Source organism: Eulemur rufifrons, chromosome 6, assembly GCF_041146395.1.
Source record: "Eulemur rufifrons isolate Redbay chromosome 6, OSU_ERuf_1, whole genome shotgun sequence".
NCBI lineage: Eukaryota > Metazoa > Chordata > Mammalia > Primates > Lemuridae > Eulemur > Eulemur rufifrons.
In genome coordinates, this window is record NC_090988.1 from 97,994,321 (window position 1) to 98,019,016 (window position 24,696).

The window sequence follows — 24,696 nt, forward strand, 5'->3', positions numbered from 1 at the left end:
TGGCTCCTGGTATGCTACCCTGACCCTGGCCCAGAAGAAACTTTAAAACTAGGTTGAGCAAGTGTATTGCAACTAAATAAGAGATTGAGCTTTGAGCTTCCTAACAGCCATTGCAAAATGGGAAACAGGATTTCAGGTTTCATAACTCCAAACCTGGAAGTCAATTTAAATTTCAGCTGATGCCCACTTTTCTTTCTACTCTCGGCCTTTTCCCTTCATTCTCGCTGTCCAGTACCCTCACCAACTGTGCTTTATTTCCCCCACAGATGGTTTGTCCCTTGCACCAGAGTCCCTTCCAGACTCACTCCTGATGTGCACCTCCCCGCACATGGCTTTGTTCCCAGCTCCGGAGGCCCCCTCCAACTCCCGTCTCTGCTCCTGGCGGCCGCCTGGCCCGTGGGTCTCTTGCCTGGCCCAGGCCCTCTGGGTCTGCCACTGCCGTCTCTCTCAGATGAGCCTGTGACTAATAAGGGTTGCCCCCGGGGGGCTGGCAAAATCTTTCCCTCTTTAATATCAGAGTTTAAAAATGTGTCACCATCGATTTGAAGAAAAGCCTTGTTCCTGCTGAGAAAAGCGGCCTGGAGATTCGTCTCGCCTTAGGAATCACACAGGCGGCTGCATAAATTCCAGCGCCAGGGAAAGCTCTCCATGCAAATGCCAGCCTCAAGAGCCCCTCAGAGCCCTCCGTGCTGCTCTGCAGGCTGGCCCCCACGTCCTTGGCCCCCTGTCCCCACAGAGGCTCTGGGAGGCCCCTGTGCAGGGCGGGGGGACGTCCCTGGTTGGAAGATCCCCTCTTCTCTCCACTCTCTCGCAGTTGAGCCAGAGGCTGGGCCCGTGGCTAATTCCATGTCATGATGTGTTTTAATCCCAGAAGAGGAGGATGAGTGACTTCTGGGCATGAGGCTCCTAGAAGCCGTCTGGGTGCCCCCGCAGGTCTGGAGGGTCCCTCTAACCCCGGCTGTGGATCTACTGATTGCACAGTGGATCTGCCCTGAAGGCAGGATTTTTAGGCCCCGGAGCCTTGTCTCCTGGCCTTGCTTTATCCCTGCCTGGAGGGGCCCCATCCCCTGCCTCCAGGCAGGCCCCCTCCCCTCTGGCTGGCGAGACCTGCCCTCTGCACCTCGTGCCTGGCCAGGCTTCCTGCCCTGCAGCTGCAGCTTCGGTCCTGCTCTCTTCTGGCGCCTCCCTTAGCTTGGAGTAATCGTAAGGATGACCTGGCAGGTGGCAGGTATTATTCTTGCTTTCCAGGTTGGGAAGTGGTGGCGAAGGGACCGTAAGTGTTGTCTGGATCCAGATCTTTCCACTGTGTGCCATTGAACGAATTGGTCTGGAACTGGTTTTTAAAATAATGTTTATCCTACCTATTTCCGCTGAAAAATAGGGACAGTAAAAATGGAACCATAAAAACAGGAACAAAAAGAACCAAGCCACAAAGGGGTGCTGGCCCGGGCGTCTCGTTCACTGAATGAACGGATGAGGAGGGCACACGGCGACCGCTTGAGGTGCTGCTCTGGTTAGCAGGCTTGGCGCCGGCCCAGGATGGCTGGAGGTGTTTGGAGAGCTTGGGGGACAGCTGGGCTTACAGGTCCCCATCGCCCTCTGCCAGCAAGAGGTCGTGGTGGCCTTGGTGGAGGTGTCATTCACTCTCCCTGGAGGGCTCGCCCAAGCGTGGGGAGGAGCAGGATGGTGGGCTTTGCTGCACAGGATGTCCACTGGGCCGCCCTCAGGGTGGGCTGTCTCCTGCTCTGGCCACAGCAGGGGTGACGTTGGCCTGCGGCAGGGGAGCAGCCTGCATCTGGGCCTGCTGAGAGCTTAGTGGGGGGCGGGGTGAGGGGGTGGGCCTGGGGTGCCAGGGAGCCTTCCCTGGCTCTCGGGGAACCACAGAGCTGTGGGCAGGGGAGTCGGGGAAGAGGTTAAGCAGGCAGTTTGCAGTCTCTCTGGCTGCTGTGGGCCCTGGGAACATGTGCTGAGCGGCCATTTACCACCTGGCGCAGGGAAGGCTGCAGGCTGGCCCCGCGCCACGCCACCCCCAGCTGCAGGAGGGGCCCCAGGAGGACTCCTGGCAGCCATTACTCTGGCAAAGGAGGGGCTTTATTTTTCCTGTCTCCCTAAATGTTATTGCCTTTATTGGCTTTGGAAATCAGTTTTATGGCCTGCGTTGTTTGTCTGCTGAACTATGGGAAATGCTGGACGGAGAATGAGCCTCAGGGATGGTTCTGGCCCTGAAAGGTCAGGGGGCCGAGGGGAAGGGGGCAGGGCTTAGGGGCATCCTACAGGTTGGGGTTACTGTTTAGGGACTGTTGTGGCTGGAAGAGCGGACAGGGAAGGTGTATACCAAGATTTGGGGGTGGCAAGAATTCTAGGGAAGGGTCAGCCTGAGACTTCAGGACATGTACCTTCATCAGATGGTCCCCACAGGACTGGCCGTCTTTCCCATGCCCAGCTATGCCAGCTGGCTCCCCTCGGGTGCCATTCGGGGCACCCGGCCAGCCACTGGCAGTGTAGACTTCTCAGAGTAAGTAAAAAATAAGCCCTCTGGGTTTTGCCAGCCTGGATGCAGGCCTGGCGGGGGCTCCCACCTGCAGAAGGGGCTTCGTCTTCCAGCAGAGTGGGCCCGTTGAGAGCCAGGCAGGGGGCAGAGACTGCGCAGGAGTGCCCAGAAACCCACACAAATCCTCCTCCCTTTCCGGGGACCGAGGATCCTCAAGGGAGGTTCTGAGGGCCCCCCCTCCAGGAGGAGGCTGCCTCTCTACTCCTCTCTTAATATGCGAAGAGCGCTTGCAAATCAATAAGAAAAATGGGCAAAAGATGTGGACAGGCAATTCCCGGTAGGAGAAAAACAAATGGCCAGTAAACAAGTGAAAAGATGCAGAACTTCGCTAGTAATCAAGAAAAAGCTAATTGAAATAAGAGACATCATTCTTCACCCACCAGAGGGGTGGGAGCTGAAAGTATTGATGTGCACAGGTGTGGTGCAGCCACGGGAGGCCGGGCCCTTCCTTGGGTGCCTCCCCCAGCATCTCACGCCAAACTGGCACATAGCAGGTGCTTGGAAACACTTGCTTTGCACCAGAAAACAAATAGAACTTCTCTCTGCTTGCAGTCAGTCTCAGCAGTCCGTCTCAGCGGGGATGCCACTGCCCCTGCCTTTGTGTCTTTTGCTCCCTGCCCCCACACCTGCCTGAGATACCGTGGGGGGTTAAGCTCCCAGACTCACCCCCACCCCCAGCGCCCTCACCCTTGGGGTCCACACGCCTCCTTGCTATGGCTGGGGTCTTCTCAGGCCTGGCTCTCGTTGGAGGGTACTGCTTCCCACTTCTGGGTTTCAACTCTCTCTGCAATGTCGCTGCTGGTGCCAGGGCGCACTGCACAATGCTCCCCTGCCCCCCTTCCAGCTTCCGACACCCCTGGAATCCTCAATTTAGGGGAAGTCTTGCCCTAGTAGTAACCTCAGCTGTCTGGGCATCCTCATGGCCACCCACACCCCAACCCCAGAACCTGGCCTGCCTTTTCTCGTGCGTTCTCTCTCCTGCCGTCTCCATTGCAGCCCGGCTGCGTGGTTTTGGGTTTTATAACCGCATGTTGTCTCTCACCTCCCGGCCTTTGCACGGGCACTGCCCCTGCCAGGAGCACACTTTCTTCTGTTCTTGTTTGGCCGACTCTGCTCATCCTCCGGGTCCCAGCCGAGAAGCCGTCCCCTCCAGGAACCTCCCCTGCCTCGTTAGCCGTCGCCCCTGCGGGCTCCGCAGCACAGCCGTTCCTCCAGCTTCCTGTTCACTCACGCAGCAGGTGCTGGGTGCTGGGGCTGCAGGGGGAGCAAGGAAGATGTGGCCTGTGCATCTGGGACACCCTAAGGTGCCATACAGTCACCTGTAATGACCTGACCCCGGGGGCAGAGCAGTCCAGAGGGTCAGGGACAAGGAACCCGGTAGAGCATCTCAGACAGGGGTTCTGAGGCAGCCTGCCCTGGGGGTAGCTCAGCTTGCTGCACCTGGAGCAGAGAGCCCAGAAGGGAGGCTGGGGCCGGTGGCCGGGTGGCAGGGCCACTCCTATGGGGCTCGGATGCCTTCCTCCGCCTGCCCATGCAGCAGGCCTTATCTGCAGAGCCCAGTGTGGCCAGACCACAGTGGAGCTGCCTTTGATGAGGAGCTCAAGAGGGAGAGAGCACATGTCACACTTCAAACGGCTGCAGTCCTGGGGACTCTGGCTCTCTGAGTTCTTGAATCGTCTCCTGCCCCCCATCCTGCCTGTGTCCGCCTGCGCAAAGCCGGCCGGCAGGAGAGCTCCAGCCTGGGGAGATGCCAGCCTGTCCCTGTCCTCCTGCTCCCAAGGTATAGCTGTCCTGTCCTGTGCCCTCAGCCTCCAGCCAGCCTGCTCTTTCCAGCTCCCCGGGCTGTGGTGGGCACAACCTTCCTCCCTTCATTCAAAGGGTATAGAATGATTAAGACTCAGTCCCTGCTTCCAAACAATGCTCACCATATAGTGGGGCAACAGGGTCACGGCACAGGTGCTGAGTGCACCCATGGGGGAGCCCAAGGCGCTGTGGGCTGGTCAGGGAAGGCTTCCTGCAGGAGGTCTTCCTGGAGAGGCCGGGGCTTTCTGGCATGCTGTTCCCTCTGGCTCACAGACCCTCAGCCAGGCCTCTTCTTCTTCTTTCCTTTTTTTAGAGACTGGGTCTTGCTCTGTTGCCCAGGCTGGAGTACAATGGTGTCATCATAGTTCACTGCAGCCTCGAACTCCTGGGCTCAAGCAATCCTCCCACCTCAGCCTCCCAAGCAGCTGGGACTACAGACATGCCCACCATGCCTGGCTAATTTTTTTTTTTTTTTTTTTTTTTTGGTGTAGATGAGGTCTTGCTGTGTTGCCCAGGCTGGTCTTGAACACCTGGCCTCAAATGATCCTCCCACCTTGGCCTCCCACAGTGCTAGGATTACAGGTGTGAGCCATGGCGCCTGGCCCAGGCCTTTTCCTAAGGCCTTGTGCAGCAGCAGGAGGAACCTGGACAGACCTGGTTCCAAAGCTATCCTGTGTCCCCCATGGCCTCGGGCAGGCTGCTTGGGTCCTGGCCTCGGTTTGCTCATTTTAAAATGGGAATGAGAAACCCTGCCGTGCCCTTGCCGAGAAGATGGAACGCAGTGACAGATGCCTGGCGCCTGGCACCACCGGGCCTGGGCTGCCATGCCTCTCACAGATGGACACCCCTTTAGGAAATCCCCCCTAATTATGAAGTTACAGATCTGGACGGTCGCGTGGGGAAGAAGCACATTCATTAGGAGACCCAGGCGCACAGCCCGGACTGTGCCAAGCGTCTCCCGCGCCAGCTTCCTGAGGACCGTGGGCTCGGTAGAGCACATCTCTGCATCTTCCTGGTGGCAGGTTCCATCTGCCAGACCCCGAGGAGCTGCCGGCTGGGGAGGGCCTGTGTGGGGACCCGCCTGTCACTGGCGGCAGCCCCTCAGCCCTTCACCCTAGGCTTGTAATCTCTGCTTTAAAGAGGACTCCAACCCCTTTCCCCTGCCCCCACCACACCCCCCAGCAACTAATCTGCTCGCCAGGGCCCTGATCCAGGAGAAAGCTAATTAAAGAATTGCTGCTCTTGGCTCAGCCTGGACTTTGAAGATTCCCCTTGGTCTTCCCAGAGTATCTGAAAACAGGTGGAGGAAGGGGGTGTCAGATAAGCCCCCGGAGCCTCTATAATAGGCTTAATCCCCCCAAAGCCTGCAGGCATCAAACAGACCTCCGCCCGGCACCGCTGAGAAAGGGCTTGAGAGAGCCCGGAGGATGCAGGGCTGTTCCCAGCCCGTGGGCCCTGGACCGCAGGCTCCCTTGTCTCTTGTTCTCCGCGAGTGGCGGCACCTTCCGTGTAATTCTCCAGAGCAGGGGGAGGTGTGGGGACCGGGCCCCCAGCAGCTCTGGCACGGGGTGGGGCTGCCAGAGCTCCCAGGGCTCCCAGGGCTGCGAAGGCTGGCGCGTAGCAGATGCTCAGTAAAGTGCCGCCCGCCCTGCGCGCCCCTTCCCCTCAGCACAGCCAATGCCTGCCTGCGGCTTTCTTTTCATCAACCACCCATAGATATGCATTCAACACTTACTGGTAGAACATCAGGTCCGTGGGGCAGTGGTCTTTGGGGTCCTGTTTGCTGCTGTGTCCCCCATCTGAGCAGGGCCTGGCACACAGTAGGTGCTTAGTAAAGACTTGATTGCGTGGTTGGCAGCCAGCCCCTGAGACGGGTAGTCTCTCTTCTCACAAAGCACATGTCTCTGATGCCTTCAGAAAACATCTCGAGAGTCTTTGTGGGCTCACAGGGCCCCCAGGTGCGGCTGGGTGGGTTTTAGAGCCCCCCACTCTGAGCCTTGGCCAAGCCTGGTGTAACCCTGGGAGAGTCGGGCGTCTGCTGCCGCTCTGGGCCCCGCCCGTGCCCCCTTTAGGCCTCGGCGCCCCCAACCATGCCTGGGGCGGGGGGTAGGGAGTACTTAGACCCGCAGTTCCCCGCCCCCTCCCCCAACTCCTGGCAGGGACCTCCTGGGGCACTTGCCTGCATCACAGAAATAAAAATGATAAAAACCTGCCACTGGATTCTGGGTGGCAGTAAATTACTTAACACCTGAAACAGGTTGAAATGTGGCCACTGTGGTTTTAATAAGCCATCCCTGATGCAGCGCTTCCTCGAGGAGCCGGCCGGGTCTCTTCTCGAGGCATAATTTCATCGCGTCCCTGGCTTGGCAGCATTGCAAATAAGATTTCACTTCCCCTGTAAATCTCTGGGGGGGAGCACGGATTTCATTTGTGCTGTCAGTTAGCGCTGAGAGAGCCTGCTCACGCTGCCGCAGGAGGAGAGGGTCCTGGAGGTGCCGGACGCAGTGGCCGGAGGGGAGGTGTCAGGGTCAGCGCTGGAAGGTGATGGAGGAGGGCGGGAGGCAGCAGGTGCGGCCCGGGAACACACTTTATTTTGGGTGCTTGGGAGTGGATGAGCCTCTGCCAGACCCACTGAGGCAGAAGTTCATGGCCGGGCAGCCTCGGATTCTCCCAGGAGCCTCCTAAGCAGGGTGCTAAGAATCGGCCACAGGACTTAGGGGTGGGGGGGCTTGGGGTGTCAGACCCCTCTCCGGTTTGGATGCCTCTTCTCCAGGATGCATGGTGAGGCCAGAGGACTCTCCTGGGAAGTGGGGGCAGGACAAAGGAAGCTTCTGGAACCCAGCGGTAGCTAGGTAAGAGCAGGGTCCAGGTGCAGTGTGGAGATGAAGTGTCACCCCCTCTCTCCCCCATTTGATCTGGAACTTTTAGTCCTGAGTTTGAGAAAACAGGTCAGGTCAGATACGTGCAACAGGGGCCCTGGGCCCTGGGTGTCACCTGGCCACAGGGCAGCCATTCAGGGCTCTTACCCTACACCTGCTGTTGACCTGGTGATATGCAAATCCTGAGATTTGGGGGGAAGGGAGGGCCCAAAGCAGCTTGGCTGGAGGAGGGCATGGCGGGGGCTGCAGCAGGCACGGGGTCCCAGGTTTACGGAGGGATCACCCCATCTCCTGACACCCACCTGAAGACAAGATAGGGAGATGGTAGGGCTCTTTAGGGCCAGCAGGTCCCCTCCACTGCCCAGTCCTCACACCCCCTTGAGGGACCGGCCAGCTTGCTTTCCTGTGAGGACAGGGGACTCACTGCCTCTCAGACCACACTCTCCTCTTCGGAATGGGTCGGTTGGGTTTGGAGGTTCTTCCTTCTATTGGCCTGAAATACAGGTCTTGGTGATTCCGCCCTGTGGGGCCCAACCCTGGCTGGGCCTGCAACTCCCCTGGGGCACTTAGTAAAACTTAAGTGCCCCCACCCCCAGCCCCGCTCCTGATGCCTAAGGCTCCAGCCAGCCTGAGACCCTCTCTAGCAGGCCTTAAAGTGCAGGCCAGGGACCCTGGGTGTGGTGGAGCGGCTTGGGGACAGGCCCAAGTACGGACATACAGATGCCTCTCCGTGCCCGACCTGGGGGCACCGTGCTGCCCTGCTCTGGGGGTCCTGCTGAGACCCTGGGCCTCCTGGCAAGAACTGCAGGCCACCTCCGCACGCGGCCTTGTTCCTGGGGGCCAGGAAGGCTGGATAAATCCCGCAGGGGGTTGTGTGCATGGGGGGCTTACACTGCCCCGCAGGCCCTCCACGCCGTCTCACAGAGGCTGCTGCACACGGTAGCAGGGTTGACGCTGTCACAGTGGGCTGTACCTGTGTGCCCCGCCTGCCCCTCCCAACGGCATCAGGGGATGGAGCTGTTTCCACACACACAGTGAGGCGGAAACTGAGTCACACAGGCAGTCAGTGGCGGAGCCCGTGAGTCTAACACAGTTCCAAGGGACTCCAAGGCTCTGCACGAGGAGCCCTCCAGGAGAGCAGTGGTGTTGATCCAGTGGTTCCCAAAGGCATGTGAGCGCGAACCCTTTCTGGGTAGAACCTTGTTAGCTCTAGGGGCTGAGGAACACAGTTTGGGAACACAGCCCTTCTGCCTTGGCTTAGAGGGCCCTCCAGGTGCCCCCTGAATTGTGGCACTGCCCCCCATGCGTGGAGGGCACGATTGTCGGAATTACTGGGATCGCCAAGGGCTGTCTTGCTTGGGAAGTTGTCCTCATACTGCACATTGATCGGGTGAGTGACCGGTTGATTGATTTACTATGTTTATTGACTCACGCTTCCCTCCCTCCTGTGGGGCCTCTTGTATGCCAGGCTGGGAACCTGGAGGGGGGAGGGTGAGGCCTGCCGGCCAGGGCCCGGCTGAGCCAGGTGCTGGGGCTGGTCACCTGTGCAGGTGGGAAGCGCCAGCAGAGATGCGGGGCCGGGATGGAGTGGGGGTCTTTCGTGAGGTAACGCATGAGTTGAACCTTTAGGAGCCTTTATGGGGGAGAGCATGTGGGCTCCCCTGACAGGCTGGCTGACTGTGTTCTAGAAAGATCCCTTTGCAGCCTCAGACAACGGTCTCAGGTAAGAGAGTGGGGCAGCCCTCCCGAGCGTTCACCGTGTTCTGGCCCGAGGGAGAGTGGGAAAACAGCTTCAGTCCTTTCCCTGGTGGTCGCCCCATGTGCTCCTCTTTGGAACGGTCCCTCTTGGCCGGCTCCTGCCCAGCAGGATGGAAGGTGAGGACTGGGAGCCAGAGTGCCCGTGCCACCCAGCCAGGGCCACCCACCACCAAGGCACGGCGAGAAATAACTGCTTCCTTGGGATATAAGGAAAAACTTGTTACCTGCATCCAGACACGACATCAGATCTCAGGCAGAAGTAATGGGTTCTTATTTTATGTTAAATTTAAGAGAAACTGCTACTGTTCTCATGGAAAAATCTTTTTCCTTCCCGTCCCCTCACTTTGTGGTGTGAGTTAGACAGATACGGCCTGGAGAGCCGTGAGTGCAATGGGCACATCTAGGGGGTGAGGGGCGTCTGGGGGATGAACCCAGGTGGGTGTTCACTGGGGCAGCGGAATAAGCAGGTGTCCCCGGGTATCCGTGAAGTTCCACCCTTATCTGGGTGCCCACATGGTTGCTGGAGCCTCTTAGGGGATAATCCGCAGCTGCTGTTAATATGTACGTCTCCACGGGCAGCTCGGAGTCTGCGTTCAGCTGTCCCTCCTCCAGCGTGGCTGGCTTAAACCACCTCTGGTGTCCGCCAACCCCAGGGCCTGTGCGCTGGGAGAGGTCCCGTCTCCTTCCTGCAGCAGAATCATCATTTTGGTTCTGCCAGTGCCTCAGGGAACTTAATAACCCCAGAGCCTCCATCCTGCCCTGCCACCCCCTCGTGCTGGGGACCCCAACAGCAGAGCCAACCCTCAGGGGTGGGGCCTGGGGAGGAGGGTGGGTGGCCCAGACCCCTGGCACGTCGGGCAGCCACACCGAGAGTCAGCAGCCGAGATGACTGTAAAAGTTAAATCTTTCTATTTATTTCAAGAAAGGACAAGGCAAGTGGACTTGGACATTTTATATGAAAACAGACAAACAGAAAATAGGACCAAGTAGTTAACCACATTCATCTCAACATTGAAGTTTCAAGGCACCTACAAGAAGGAGGCCAAAGGGCGGTTCGCAGTGCACTTTGGTTTGTGTTGTCGTCCTGGCGGTGGGTGTGTGTGTGTCTTGGTTTTCCAAAAACTCCTGCCCGGCGGTAAGGTTGGGAGTGAGGCAGGCAGGCGTGAGGCCAGGCTCGGCTGGGCCCCGGGGGCTGGGCCGGCTCGGCCAGCTGGCGGGCGGCGGTGGGAGCATCCAGGCCCATCACCCAGATCCCGAGATCGAGATCGCTCGGCCCTTCAGAGAAAGAGGAAAAAGACATGGCGTGTGCAGCCGAGTGGGCCCCAAGGGGCTGGTTCTGCAGGTGAGGAAGGCCGGGGGTTGGGAAGCTGGGGCTGCCAGTGCGGGGGTGCCCCTCAGACAGCAGAAGCGACCTCAGTCACAGGACTCAGGAGAGACCAGGCCCCCCCACCCTTGTGCCATTGGCTGGCAGGGCATCCCCCCTCGTATAGCAGAAGGACCCACCCCGTTTACTGGGGTCTGGCCAAGGGCCCCTCGCTGGCTGCCTCCCCCCACCTAAGACGGCTGGGAAGGGGTTCGATTGTGCACACTGCTCCAGGATGCTTTGCGATGCCAAGTGAGTTAGCATCAGGAAAGGGAATGACTGTGGGTGGCTCTTCAGACATTTCACTCCGCAGTGTTTGTGTGGGGGATGGGGGTGGGGGGTGGGGGCTCCTTTAGTTGCTTTCTACTCCCTGTGCACACCTGCCTCTCGGCTCCAGCCCACAGAATCCCACACGTGCGCCTGTCCCTGGCCAGCCTGTGTTTACAGCCCCACAGCCTCCCCGGCCTTCGGCACCACCTCTCCCCCTTCTCTTCCTCTCAGACGAGAGGCCTCAGATGCTGGGCCGTGTGGCCTCCTCCCCGGCTCTCAGCCTCTCCCCATGAGCTGGAAGGTACTGGGCTTCTCAGTGCAAAGACCCCCCAGGTGGGCTTCTCAGCCAAGGCCGGGGCCCCTCCGCAGGTGGCTGTCCTGAGTTGGGGGAAAGAATCTAAGGCTAGTCACAGGTTTTATGTGTGTGTGTTCCCCCTGCGTACCCAGAACCTTTAGAAAACGGGACTAGGCCGAGGTGGGGGGTCTCAGAACACGCTGCAAGCATGTCTTCCAGCAGCGCAGGTGAGCGATGCCTGGGGCCGTCCAGCCCTGTGTCTGCTGTGGCTTTGATTGTTGGTTCATGTTGCATTTGTTCTTCTGTCTTGAGGACGGAGCTTGATGAGCTCCTCCACGTGGGGACTCAGGGTGCCGGGACTCTTGGTGGGAGCAGCAGGCGAGGCGGCAGGTGTCGCCTGGGATCCCGGGTTTCCTGCAGTGCCTCTGGGGGTCCTCCTCCGGTTCTCTGCCCCGTCATCACCCACTCGAGGCCAGACTTGGAGAGAAGAAGCTGCGTCACCCACTGAGGTGGAGCCAGCTCCTAGATCTGCGCGGCTGCGTTGCCCTCTCGGGCGCACAGCTGGCAGTCGGCGGAGCCAAGGCAGAGTGCCGCGAGGTGCTTCCGGGAGGAAGAGCTGCCGAGGTGATACCCTCTCTGTGCCAGGCCGCTGGCGGGGCAGGGTGGGGCGGGGCAGGACAAGAGACGGCCATTCCCTGCCAGCACCCGTGCCTGGGCTGTTCGCATGGAGTGGGCAGATAGCAAGTGGGGAGGGCAAGCAAGGGAGAGGTGGAGGCGGCCTCGTCCAGTTGTTGGAGAAGAAAGGATCACGTGCCCCTGTGTGCCAGGCGCTGTGCTGGGCCTCGGTGACCCCTGGGCATGGCAAGGCCCCAACTACGCAAGCCCCATGAAGGAGCTCGGGGACCTGGCATCTTACCCAAGTGACCGTCCACCTTGATGACCATAAAAGAGATTTAGGGCTGGTGGCAACAAAGACCTTCTGCAAGGACTCTCTGTGCTCAGGCTTTTGGGCTTCCAGGTATGGTGAGGACAGGGGCCAGGGTACTGTGGTTGTCCTGATGGCCACAGTGCCTTGGGGGCTGGCTTTGTTGGGATGTGGGGCTGATCAGCCCACCAACAGGGCACCCTCCTGACATGAGCTGGCCATTTCAGGGACGAGGAGGGGGCAGTGACAGTGATCTCAAAGAGCCAGGGCCCTGCCAGGCTGTCTAGCAGCATGAGAAGCAGGAGCTGCCCCGGGCTGAAGAGTTGCCTGGTTGTGGCGTCTGCAGGGGAGAAGCGGAGAGAGGTCCCTGCGGCTGTGGGGTCTCTGGGCACACCTGCAGTCCCATTTGTGCTGAGAAAGCAGGCCTGACCCCCTTCTGGAATTTCCAAAACCAGAGAAAAACTACATATTGAAAATGCCAAGGGAGGGGAGAAAAGTAAGGGGGGGATGGAGAGCAAAGGGAATCTTTTTGTGAATTTTTAAAAAGAAGCAAATGTGGGTATTTTGGGCAACTACTTGGAACGTTTCAAAAGAAACAGTAAATGCTTAAAACCGCAGAGTGAAAAGGGCCCCAGGCACCGTCACCTGGCTGTGATGGATGGATCGCACATGGAGTGGCGTGTGAGCGCTTCCCCGGGCTGGGGTGGCCTGGGGTTGGGGGCTGCAGGGCTGGGAGGTGGCTTGCTGTCAGCCTCTCCACCCAGCCCCAGGGTGGTGGTCCCTGTCCTTGCTTACTGCTGAGTTCAGACTCTGTACTTCCTGTCTCTGTGCCTCTTGGAGGCTGACGATGGGAATTTTGCAGCCCCTCTGGTGGCACAAGCGGCTCCTTTTTTTTTTTTTTAAACAGACAGGGTTTCCCTCTGTCACCCAGAGTGCAGTGGCATGATCATAGCTTACTGCACCCTCAAAATCCTGAGCTCAAGCCATCCTCCTGCCTCAGCCTCCAGAGTAGCTGGGACTATGGGAACATGCCACCACGCCTGGCTAATTAAAAAAAATTTTTTTTTTTTAGAGATCGGCTCTCTCTATGTTGCCCAAGCTGGTCTCAAACTCCTGGCCTCAAGCAATCCTCCTGCCTCAGCCTCCTGAATAGCTGGGACTACAGGTGTGAGCCACGGCACGTGGCACAAGTGGCTATTTGATGGGGCTGGATGCAGGACAGCTCTGACTTGGGATTTTCAGGAGACACTGGTCATTTTGGGCACCACAGTACATATCTCTTGATATCTGCTTCCTTACAGGGTCCTCGGGGTGATAAAGCAAGGGTGGAAACCAGGATCTTCTAGTTACAGAAACAGACCTTGGCAGTATCCCCATCTAGTGCTTGAATGCTCCTAGTGACAGAGAGCTCACTGCCTGTTTCCTTCGCTGGCCCAGTTTCCTTTCCCTGACATTCAGTCTTCCCTTTACAGTTGGACCCAGTCCCCTGTCACTGGCCACAGAGAGTGGACTGGACACAGACCCACCCAGAACAGAAAGGAAGTGGAAAAGCCCACAGTTCCAGAGCCCTTCTCTCCAGAGGCCTGAGCATGAGGGCCTTGGCTGGAGCCAGACCTGCTCTTCCTCAGGGGGCCAAGCAGGGGCAGGCACCCCCACCTCATTCCCCACCTAGTCAGGCCCAGAAAGTCCCTGCCACGTCAATGGCCACTTGGGGCAGGTTCCTAAACCATGAAAAATCCCTCTTTCCCTCACCTCCAACGAGTTTAATCTCTCCTAATCAATTTAGCAGACTCCCTTGGTTGTAAACGATAATGATTTGCATTTTGGAGCCTTTTCATCCCTCTTTAGGAAAAAAAAATGCCTCTTCTCTGCATTCAGGAAGGCCCGTGCACACAGGCTGTGAATTGCTTGTGAGCGCGCACCCTGGCACCCACCCAGGGGCAGGCAGTGCCATCGTCACCTGTGCCGATCAAGTGTGAGGACACAAGGGTGCATGGATGCCCACAGCGACTCTGGTGGCTGGCCCCTGGGGCACAGGCCACCGAGCCCCTTCCCGCCGGGACCGCTGGGCTCTGCCTGTTGCCTCCTCATCCCCGCATTCCCCATCTGGGCATCCACTTTTCCTTGTTGTATTTCGCGTGAGCACAAGGCTCAGAAGCCCCATCCTCTTCTCTGGCACATGTAGCAGGAAGCAGATTTCTGGGGTGGGTTGGCTTTGGGGCTTGAGCTGTCTTGGAGGGGGCTGTCCTGAATGTGCCTCCGACTTTTGCTCCTTCCCTTCCGTTCCTCAATCTGGCTTCTGGGCCAGCCCCTCAGCCCCTGCAGGGGTCCCTCACCTGCCTTGGACCAACTAGAACCTTCCAGAATCAGCAGAAGGGAGGGGCCCACCTGGCCTCTGGAGCACACAGCTTTCCTGAGTGACTCCACCTGCCCCAGAGCACTGCCACTTTACAGAAGGGGAAACAGGCCGTGCACGCACCACACACACTTTCCCTGCACCTCTCTGGAAACACCTCCCGACCCCCTCCTCAGCCCTTGCCCATCTGGGCGGGAGCCCAGGGGAAGGAGGACAGCCCAGTACCTGCAGGAGGGAGAGGGAGGGAGAAGAGGCTTTGGGAGAGGAAGATTGGGCCCCTCCTGGCTGCTGCCATCTTCCCAGGGGCTGTCCCCTCCCCTGCCAGCATCACCCTGAGCAGGGAAGGAGCCAGTGGTGTCCCAGCTCCTGCCTCCAGCCCAGCCCTGGGTGGGGAGGCCCCTTCCTCGGGCAACCGAGCTAGCGTGGAGGTGGTCCAGGAAACCCGAGCCCGTTTGGAGGAGATGAAGCTTCTGCGGGAGGCCGCGGGAAGGGGAAGGAGAAAGGGAAGAAAAGAAGCTTTTGATGCACATCATGTCTGCAGAATTGAGTATGACTAATTAATAGATTTTATTCTTAGTAATCTCTTAAGCATTCCATACGTTGGGCCCCATGCCTGAGCTGAGCTTACAAGAGGCCTCATTCGCAAAATGCAAATGACTCTCCGCCCTGCCATCTTCTCTCCTTCCTTGCCTTTTCCTTCCTTTTTTTCGTAAGGGGAAATTTAAAGGAAAATTGCCATGTAATAGAAAAGATATTCCAATCACTACATCTAATTACCATGAAAGGTAAACCACTTAACCGAAGAAGTGTCGTGGGCCTTTTTTTTTCAACTTTAAACCTGCCTTAAATGCCACAAAATACGCTCATCAACACTGAGGCCACTGAGGTGGTTCTGGCTGGTTAGAGGCTGTGAGGGTCAGCTTAGCAGCAAACTTTGCCTTAGAAGTGTCAGCCTCGCACAGGACGGAGATTTGAGACAGGCGCCGGGTGCCATCCTGGGCCCCGTGTCCTCACGCACATCTAAGGGGCGGGAGGCACGGTGCCCTGGACCATCTTCCATTTTGTGCTGGGAGGAGCTGGACTGGGAGGGGACCTGGCTTTAGGCCCCCCTCCCTGGCTTGGGGGGCCGTGACACAGCAGACATTTGGGGGCTTACGCTCAGAAAGGCCCCTGGGAAAGTGCTGGGATGCGAAGGGCTAGAAAGGTGAGAAAGCCGTTCTCAGACCTGGGCCCAGGGCCCCGGCTGGGTGGAGCATCCACCTTTGTGGGCACCTGGAGCTCCACGGAGCAGGGGATGGCTTGGGCTCTCCAGTGAGATGGGCTGAGTCCCGTTGGTGCCAGAAGCGGGAGCAGGAGACCAACGTGGTCCTCAGGCCCAGCATGCTCCTCCGGGAGGCTGACAGGGCTCTTGCAGGCCTGGCCTGCTCTGTGCGGTGGGGGAGGAACATTCATGACCCAGGCCTGGCCTTGGAGAGCGTGGCTAGGCTCGGGCTGGCTCTCAGCTCTGCTCTGCCTTCCTGCACTAGGTCCTCCGTGCACCTGCCCCACCCGCGCCGCGGCTTCCCTGGCAGCTCTCATGGTCTGGGCCACCTGCTGTACCCAAATGTCTTCCTAGTGACCAAGGGCATGATCTGACCTCCTGCCTGGGGTGGAGAGGAGAGAGGGGGACCCGGGTGAGGCAGGGATGGAGCTTGCTGGCAGTGCTGTGCAGCTTCGGCTGCCAGGGACTCGGGAGCTGGCTCTTCCCAGCCATCCAGGAGGGCCCCTCTGCTCCTTCCTCAGCTGCTAGGAACGGGCTGTGTCTGGGGGGCTGCGGCCCACAGCAAGGACCTGAAGTTAAGGCTTGGGAAATTTTCTCTCTTGGACCTCATTGTGTGAGAAAATGATGCAGGCAGAGAAAGGAAAAAAAGGCTAGTTTGGAATGAAATGTGTCCACACCCCTTGGCGGCTCCGTGGGTCTGGAGAGCGGGGACCCTGTTTGGTGGGACAGGCCCGCGGGCTGTGCTGCAGCCGTGTCTCTTTCCACTTCCCTGCTGCAGCCGCGTCGTCCAGCCCCACCTCCTCGCTAAAGCGGCCGCTCGGACCCTTTCAAGTCACCACTGCCCAGCCTCCTCTTCTGCCTCTGCCTTTGTCCGAGTGGCGAGTGGCGGAGGCCTTTTGAAAACACCACCGCCAGGGACAGGGCCCTCTCATCCTCCTGCCCTCAGACCAGCGGCTCCTCTCTGACGGCGCTTTTCCCCGGTGCAGGGCACGCGGCGCGTTGACAGACAGTGACCCGAGCTCCCCAAGTAGTGGGACCCAGGCCCCATCGGAACCCCAGGCTCCGCTTCTCTCCCCTTTCCAGATTCGCCGCTATTATTTCATCATCGTTTTAATCTCGTGGCCCACGACACTGCACTGTCGGTTGATAAATGACAGCGACATTGATTCCAGAGGGAGGAAATGAAACCTTAACTCTCCGAGGGCCGGGTCAGTGCCCTTCCGGAGGCCGGCGTTTTTAGAAGGAGATCTGGTCCCTCCCTGTCAAATGCAGAGTCCCAGGGGTAGGCACGGGGAGGGGTTGCTGTCACCCAGGGCTTTTCTGATAATTTTTGTGTCTTTTGGGGGGCTTTGTTTGAGCAGCCATGGAAACCAACAGGTTTAATCAGCTGATGTTAAAGAAAAAAACCCATTTCTGCACTAATTACGTGTCCCAAGGGGAAGCACATAGAACGTAGTGAGTGCTCAGACAGGAGCTGTTAAGGTGATTGCGTCTGTGGGGGCAGAGCGGGGACAGAGACGGGGATGCTGGCAGTTGAAGAAAGCTTTTCTGGTCAAGCCGAGATAGGACGGAACTGAAGGGCCCCTTGCCCTGCCCCTCCCTAAGCCACCGGTCTGGGACCCACATGCCTCAGCCTTTAGGAACAGCAGGAGACTGGGTCTCCGCCCTCCACCTCACTCCCATGCCCAGCACCTTGTCTACTTACGCAATGATTTCCAGGAGAAAGCAATGTTTTTGCAATTCTATTGTCTCAGGAAATGGAAAGAACTGACCCAAGAAGTATGGTAAGGACCGAGTGTCGGCTCTGTCTACCCGTCTGTACTTAGAGACGCCACCCAGAGAGAGCCAGGCAAACAGATGCAGCTCCAGGTGGCGGGGAAGGCTGCAGCTTCCATCGCGGCTCCTACGGAGTACGTTGCCCAGAACCGAGGAGGGTTCAGCATAGGGAGGAAAAGAGCCTGGTTTTTTTTTTAATTGACTACATGATTGTTCAAAGAATGCAGTGAAAGACGCCATATTTCTGCAAATCTGTAAGGGAAATGGTACGGAACAAACCAGGGAAGAGATTTCAGGACAATATCTCCATAGCAAAAGATCTTTTCTTCCCCTGTCCTTTGTGAGGAGCCTGAAAACCCTCCATCACGGAGCCGGCGAGCGGCGGCGGGGGGAGGGCTGCGCGGGGGGCTTCGCGTGTCGGCGGCTTCTCCCTGACGGTTCTTTTGTGACGGCCCTGAACAGAGCATGAGGTGTACACAGACGTTGTACAGGTAGTATCTTTCCAGTTCAGAAAAAAAAAAAAAACTCTTCCTGCCATATTATTTTTAGTCCTTCCCTCCCCAGCTGGCATCACTGGGGACAAATTATGTCTTCAACAGCGTCAAATCTCCCTCCTTCCTGCCTTCTATTCTTTAAAAAAAATTTTTTTTTCCACTGTTGTGTTCTACAAAATCGGCAACCCTCCCCAAATTTCGCTTTCTGCCGGGAAGGTCATCGGTGGAATTTCTTTTCCTTGCTCTCTGGGGTTGCAGCAGGCTGGGCAGAGCCACGTGGCCGCACCGGGACGGCCGGGGGCTGGGGTGGGGGCTGGGTGGGGCCCGGCGGCATCACGTGTAGGAGTAGTCTATGTCGGGGATGCCACCATCCCGGTAGCCCCGCGTGGTGCCGTAGCCGATGGTGTGTGTGCCCTTGCAGAGGCTGCTGCCGTTGGAGGGGAAGATGGTGTGGACTACGTACTCCTCTTTGGCGCGGTACGGGTTGATGGGCAGCATCTGCAGCCCAGGGCCGCGGATTTCCAGGATGGAGTTGTCCTTCTTGGTCCCCGACTCCATATAGTCGTCCTTTTTCCTGCTGCCCCGGTTGTAGGCCCTCTCCCCGGTCAGCAGCTCGCCAGCCTGATGCACGTACCAGCAGATGGCCCCCAGGACCAGGAAGAGAAAGACGAGAGCCACGGCGCCACCAATGATGCCCGCCAGGGGCAGGCCCGCCATGGGGCCGGCGTTCTGCTCCTGGTTGAGCATGGTGGTGGGGCCGTAGCTGTCAGCCGTCTCTGCCTTGGCACACACGGGTGTCTCGTCAGCCACGTAGGTGTTGCCGGTCTCCATGGTGACCATGCAGATGACATAGGTGGACTTGGGCTCCAGGGCCGTCAGCAGGTATTCCGTCTTGTCCCCCTGCACCAGGGTCTCTGTGATGGAGCCCACGGCCGGGCTGTGGCCCAGACGCAGCCAGCTGAGCCGGAAGGAGGAGGCAGGGAGCGAGGCCTTCCACGTGATGCGGATGGAGTCTGCCGTCAGGGGCTTCACGTGGATGACCAGGGTCTTTGCGCCGTCACCTGTGGCCATGGGGTAGTCAATGTTGGAGTCGGGGAGGCGCAGCCCCGGCCTCTTGGCTTTGAGGGTGAACAGCGAGCCCTGGGGCGTGGTGGCAGAGGCGTGGTTGCTGGCTGTGGTCTTGGCGGCTGCTGCATTGGCTGCGCCACCCTGAGACCCCGTCTCAAAGCACTCGTCCATCTCGCTGGTGATGTCCTTGATGGCCATGCCCCGGACCTTCTCGGGGCCCTGGCACATGAGGCCCCGCACATTGACCACAGCCGCCCGAGCCTTCACCCAGTCCCGCAGCCACATGAGGTTACAGCCACAGAACCAGGGGTTGTTCCTGAGCAGCAGCTGGGCCAGGTTCCCCAGGTCGTCGAACAGGCCGCGGGGCAGTGTGGTCAGGTTGTTGTTGGACAGGTCCAGCCGTTCCAGCTCGCGCATCTTGGCCAGCGTGTTGTAGGGGATGTGGCTGATGGCGTTGTCCTGCAGGTAGAGCTTCTGCAGGTGGGCACTGGGCAGGTTGAGGGGTGGGGCGGCCAGCGAGTTGCGCACCAGGGACAGCTCCGTGAGGTTCTGCAGGCGGCTGAAGGTGTCATCCGCGATGCGCTGGTTGGCCAGCAGGTTGCCGTCCAGCACCAGGCGCCGCAGGCTGTTGAGGCCCTTGAAGGCGTGCAGCGGGATGGTGGAGATGCGGTTGTCGTCCAGCCGTAGCTCCTCCAGCGTGTGGGGCAGCCCCGAGGGGATGCTGCTCAGGTGGTTCCGGCTCAGGAAGAGCAGCTTGAGCTGCTTGCTGTCGGCGAAGGCGTCCTCCTCGATGCTGACGGTGGACACGGAGTTGTCATCCAGGTGCAGCTTTTCCAGCAGCGGGATGCGGGCCAGCGAGTCCCTGGCGATGGTGCGCACGTTGTTGTCCTGCAGGTGCAGCTCCCGCAGGGAACGGGGCAGGTTGATGGGGAACTCGTCCAGGTCGTTCTCGTACAGGTAGATGACCTGCACGTTGACCTTGGTCTTGAGGTCCTGGGGGATGCCTGCATTGTTGATCTGGTTGTTCTGCAGGTAGAGGGTGGTGGCATCGTCGGGGATGTCGGCGGGGATGGAGGTGAGCCCCCGGTCGTTGCAGTAGATGAAGCCGTTGTCGCAGCGGCACACGGAGGGGCAGGTGGTGCTGTCGATGACCTCCGTCAGGAAGGCGATGAGCCCGTAGCAGAGGAACAGCCAGTCCCGCAGGTCCATGGTGGCTGTGGTCATCACAACGGTGGCCGTGACGGTGGCAGTGGGCGTGGTGGTGGCAATGACAGTGGGGTGTGCCACCACCATGGTGGATGACGCGGGGAGCCCGGCCCCACCTGACCTGGAGCCTCAACACCTGCAAGGAGGACAAGACAGGTGCAGTGAGAGTGGGACAGCCACAGCGGCCCGAGAAGCGGGTTGTGCACCCCCAGGCTGCTGCCTGGGGGTAACCGACCGCAGCGGGGTCCTGCGGGCCGAGGGCGAGCTGCGAGGCACGGCCCTTTTCCTGCCAAGTTTATGCCACAGGTGATCTCTCCAGCTTAGGGTCTGACTCTAACGACATCTGGCAAACATTAAACCTCTTTAACAGACGCTGCCTGTTAATGAGACGGGTGCTGCCTCGGCCTTCCTGGAGTGCGATGGGGGCCTGGGGGGGCGGTTAAGTTAGTGAGAGCCACGCTGCAGTTTTGCTTTCTTCTCTGCAGATTTCACACTAAGGCGGTCTTTATGGCCGATGTTAACCGTGGCGCTCAGTGTTGATGGGACGGATTTAGGGCGTGTTTTATGGACTCAGAGCCACCGCGTCCCACTGGCACGGGGAGCGTGCCGCGCTGTCTGGCTCGGACCCAGGGTTCGAGGGGAAAGCTTGTTTCTGGGAGGCCTGCGAGCTCAGAATGGGGGCGTCACCAGAGCCAGCGAGAAAGAAGCTGCCAGCGCCGTCGCTGGCGAGCACCGGAGAGCACGGCGCTTCATTGTCTGGTGTTAAAACAACACGTCCTGTTTGTCACTCGTACATTTTACAGACAGAAGAGTAAGGTGTCAACAGAATCACTTTCCCATGTATTTACTGAAACCTCTTTTTATCAGAGGAGCCCCCCAAGCTCTGTGTTCTGTAGGAAATTGTCCCACACCTTGCCCCCTTCTGAAATCATAAACTTTCAGCTATCATAGGAAAAGAAAAGCTATCTGTTTTCTTGCATCTAAAAAAATGACACAAATAAAAGGCGGGAGGTGTTCACGCTCTGAGGGAATTGTCTGCAAGGTGTAATTTCAGTTTTCACAAATGGAAAAATTGCAGCATGGATTTTTTCTTATATTATTTTACTCTTCATAGTGGTAAAAAATCAATTAAAGAGAAATTATCTTTCAACCTCAGTGGGAAAGGTGTCTTCATGCGGCTGGCAGACGGCTGCCGTAAACTCTGGATTCATGAAGGCTTCTCAATGGTGGGACAGTGGCCTCTCAGAGCCTGAGCCCCGGCCTGAGAGGGCAGCCCTGGTGTGTGGAGCAGAGCCAGCACCTGCTTAATGGGTTGGGGACCTCACTCCTGCGCCCCAGGGACCCAGCCAGGCCAAACCTCTCTCTTCTCCATCCCTCTGTCCCCAGGCTGCTCCTGTCAGGGAGCAAAATGGTCCTCACCCTTCAGGACTCAGCTCCGATATCGTCCCCCTGCAGGTCTTCCTTATGCCCACGATAGAGCTTCCCTCTGCTCTTCCCGTCCTCCCAGCCATGCGTCCATCCGTCCGTCCGTCCACCCATCCAGCAGATCTTTTTTTTTTTTTTTTGAGACAGAGTCTCACTCTGTTGCCCAGACTAGAGTGAGTGCCGTGGCGTCAGTCTAGCTCACAGCAACCTCAGACTCCTGGGCTCAGGCGATCCTACTGCCTCAGCCTCCCTAGTAGCTGGGATTACAGGCATGCACCACCATGCCCAGCTAATTTTTTTGTATATATATATTTTAGTTGTCCATATAATTTCTTTCTATTTTTAGTAGAGACGGGGTCTCACTCTTGCTCAGGCTGGTCTTGAACTCCTGACCTCGAGCGATCCACCCGCCTCGGCCTCCCAGAGTGCTAGGATTACAGGCGTGAGCCACCGCGCCCGGCCCATCCAGCAGATCTTTACTGAGCATCTGCTATGTGCGCCTGGCCCTCACAGGCCAGAATCTTGGTCACTACTAGGCTTGCAGCGCTCTGTGGGCTGCCTGGTGGCTAAACCGCGTGGGCTGGGCTGTGTGGGCCTGTGCAGCTTGGCATCAGAGACCGCCCAAGGACAGGACAGCCGCACCTCGGTGAGTGCCTCTGCTGTCACCTGGTGTGCCCACATTCCTTTGCACTTAGGGGCCTTCCCTCAGTCGGCCCAGCGGCCCCAAGGCCTTCCAGAGCTCCCACGTCGCCCACCCCACTCAGGGCCTGCAAGCAGCATGGAGCTCTGTCACGAGGTGGATCCAGGGCAGGTCAGGGGCCGGCCAAGGACACCCCAGCTGGATGCACGTGAGACTGGGGGGGGAAGGTGCATGGGGCCTGCCCACAGAGCAGGAGGGAGGAAAGCGGGGACAGGGGAGCCCCGGCACTAAAGTGGGGAGCCAGCTTGAGCCCCTCACTGCAGCCCTGACTGGCCTGGGGACCCCTGCCTGTGTATTCCTTATTGCTTCCAGAGCTCAGCCCCACCCAGGCTAGTGGTCGTGACACCACAGACCCTCAGCCCTCAGCCCCTCGTGACGGGACGTGGGGTTGGCCTTCGCTCCCAGCTCTCTCCTTCGGCTGTGTCTTCGTTTCCTTGGTGACTCCTACCTGAGCTCTGCCCCACCCACTCTGCACCCTGCTCTCCAGCCTCTCCCCTCGCGGTCCCCTGGCGAAATCCTCATATTGGTCCCCCACCCACAGCCCTCCACTGACCACAGCAGCCAGGTATACCCCGCCCGGCGCCCCCGGGCCATTGCAATGCGCCGATCCCTCTGTCCCCAACACTCACCCTCGAATGCACCTGCTCACCCCTCCCCTCCTCCAGGTGAGGCCTTCCCTGGCCACCCCGTCAGAAATTAGAACCCCCAGAAAATGCCTCCCCACCACTCCCTGCTTACTTGTAGTATCTACCACCAACTAACGGGCCATGTATTTTACTTTGTTTGTTCTCGTTGTCTGTGTCCCCACTAGAAGCTCTACAAGGGTGGAGGGTCGTGTGTCTTACTCACTGGTGTGTCCCTCGGGGCCCAGCCCAGTGGCTGATACATAGCAGATGTTTGCTAACTATTTCAAAGGAGAAACTGTCATGGACCCATTCTGTGGATGAGGAAACTGAGGCACAGAGAGGTTTCCCCTGGCAGGAGGTGGTGGAGTCTGGATTTGCCCCACGGCTATCCAGCTGCGGGACCTCAGTGCTTGACCACTGTGAGTCCCCAGCCCACCTGGGCCTGACCTGGGGCCGAGGCTGAGGGTTCTCAGACTTCGCTGAGGTGCCCAGTGTCCCACAGGCCTCCCGCCTGCCTTGCCCAGGGCTGTCAGCAGAGTGGATGCCTTCGGAGAGCGGGGTAAACCCAAGCGCTGGCTGAACCCTCCGGCCGGGCCTCGCCCACTGCCCTCCACGGGCATCGTGCGGAGGCCCATGGCGTGAACCTGTGGCCACACACACAGGTCCTCGGCCCCCACTTCGCAGCTGAGCCCTTGAGGCTCAGAGAGGTGAGGGGCTCGTCCAGGGTCACAGCCAGCCCAGCTTTCCAGCTGCTCTTCTGTCCCTTCTGCACAGAACCAAGAGAATGAAGTTGTGGCGCCTGGAGGTCCCGTCTCATGCTGCTTATAAGCAGAAAGGCAGGGCAGGTACTGGCGACAGGGAGGCACAGGCCTGTCCAAAGACCACCTTGCTTCAGTCTCTGGGGTCGAATCTGAGCCCAGGAGCACCCCTGCCCAGGCCCCCCGCATCTGGCCAGAAAACACACGCCCTCCCTGGTCTGCCAGCTTCTCAGACCTGGCACAAGGGACATGGGTGGCCTCTGTGCTCAGCCGTTCCGGGGCAGTGCCCTGAGCAGGGGGCAGACTTGTTAAGGCCAAAGCCAAGGCCAGCCACCGCATTCTCTGGCGTAGACATCTGTTCCCAGCATCCGCTCAGCTCACGGCCACAGTCTTTAGCCTCCAGAGGCCCCTAGCATCATAATAGAGTCTAAATTGCACCTTTCAGAGATGCTTGATGGATAACCGAGAAGCGAGAAGCGTCTGGGAGGCAGGGACCCAAGGCCTTTCCTGCGGGCCTCATCCATCTTGGCCAGAGGCCCCGGCAGCCCCTTCCCAAGGCCACCCAAGGAACGGGGGCGGGACCGAGGTCCGGGGGAGGACAGCATGCCTCGCTGGAGGGGCCTTTAATTGCCTGGGTGCCTGGCTGCCTTCTTATTCCCTTGTTGTGTGTTCGGTAGTTTATGTGGCCATCAAATCAAGCCTGGTAAATCGCCCATCTTTTACGGGATCACTTGTCGTCATCGCATGGATCCCTCAGACTCCGGCACGGTGTGACTTACGACCTGCCGGCTCTGTGACTGACAGCAGGATCCTAAGCTGGCCACTGGGGGTGAGGGAGGCGAGCGGTGTGATGGCTCGGGCTGGAGGTATCCAGGATCCCCCTTAGTCGAGGGGACCTGGGGCATTATTCTTGGCATTCACTCTATCAGTGGTTGGCTCCTGCCACCTTCTAGGACAGAGGAGCCTGGGTTCAAGTCCTGCCTCTGCCACTTCCATGCTGTGTGATTTTGAGCAAGTTGCCTGCCCTCTCTGAACTTCAGTTTCCTCATCATAATAGTGGCCCTTACGTGGGAACTTGGACCCCTCCCGAGTGCATCCAGTTTAAAAGCTGCTAATGCTCTGACTGCCCCAGGCACACAGACTAGCTTCAGTCTGCTCTCCTGGCCCCTTCCTCACTCCCCG

General features: G+C 58.7%; 2 protein-coding genes across 2 annotated transcripts in view; one reads left to right on the forward strand and one right to left on the reverse strand.

The window, feature by feature from the left end:
* Positions 1-24,696, forward strand: part of MACROD1 (mono-ADP ribosylhydrolase 1) — a 142,021-nt gene that overhangs the window by 21,765 nt on the left and 95,560 nt on the right. The window lies entirely within an intron of this gene.
* On the reverse strand, positions 18,065-20,111 carry FLRT1 (fibronectin leucine rich transmembrane protein 1). The gene has a single exon (XM_069470280.1). It carries the CDS (start codon positions 20,090-20,092, stop codon positions 18,065-18,067), a length of 2,028 nt encoding a protein of 675 aa, XP_069326381.1. The 5' UTR covers positions 20,093-20,111.

What these genes read in the sequence shown, in the direction of transcription:
- FLRT1 (XM_069470280.1), bottom strand. Translation starts at nt 20,092, where the DNA reads ATGGTGGTGGCACACCCCACTGTCATTGCCACCACCACGCCCACTGCC.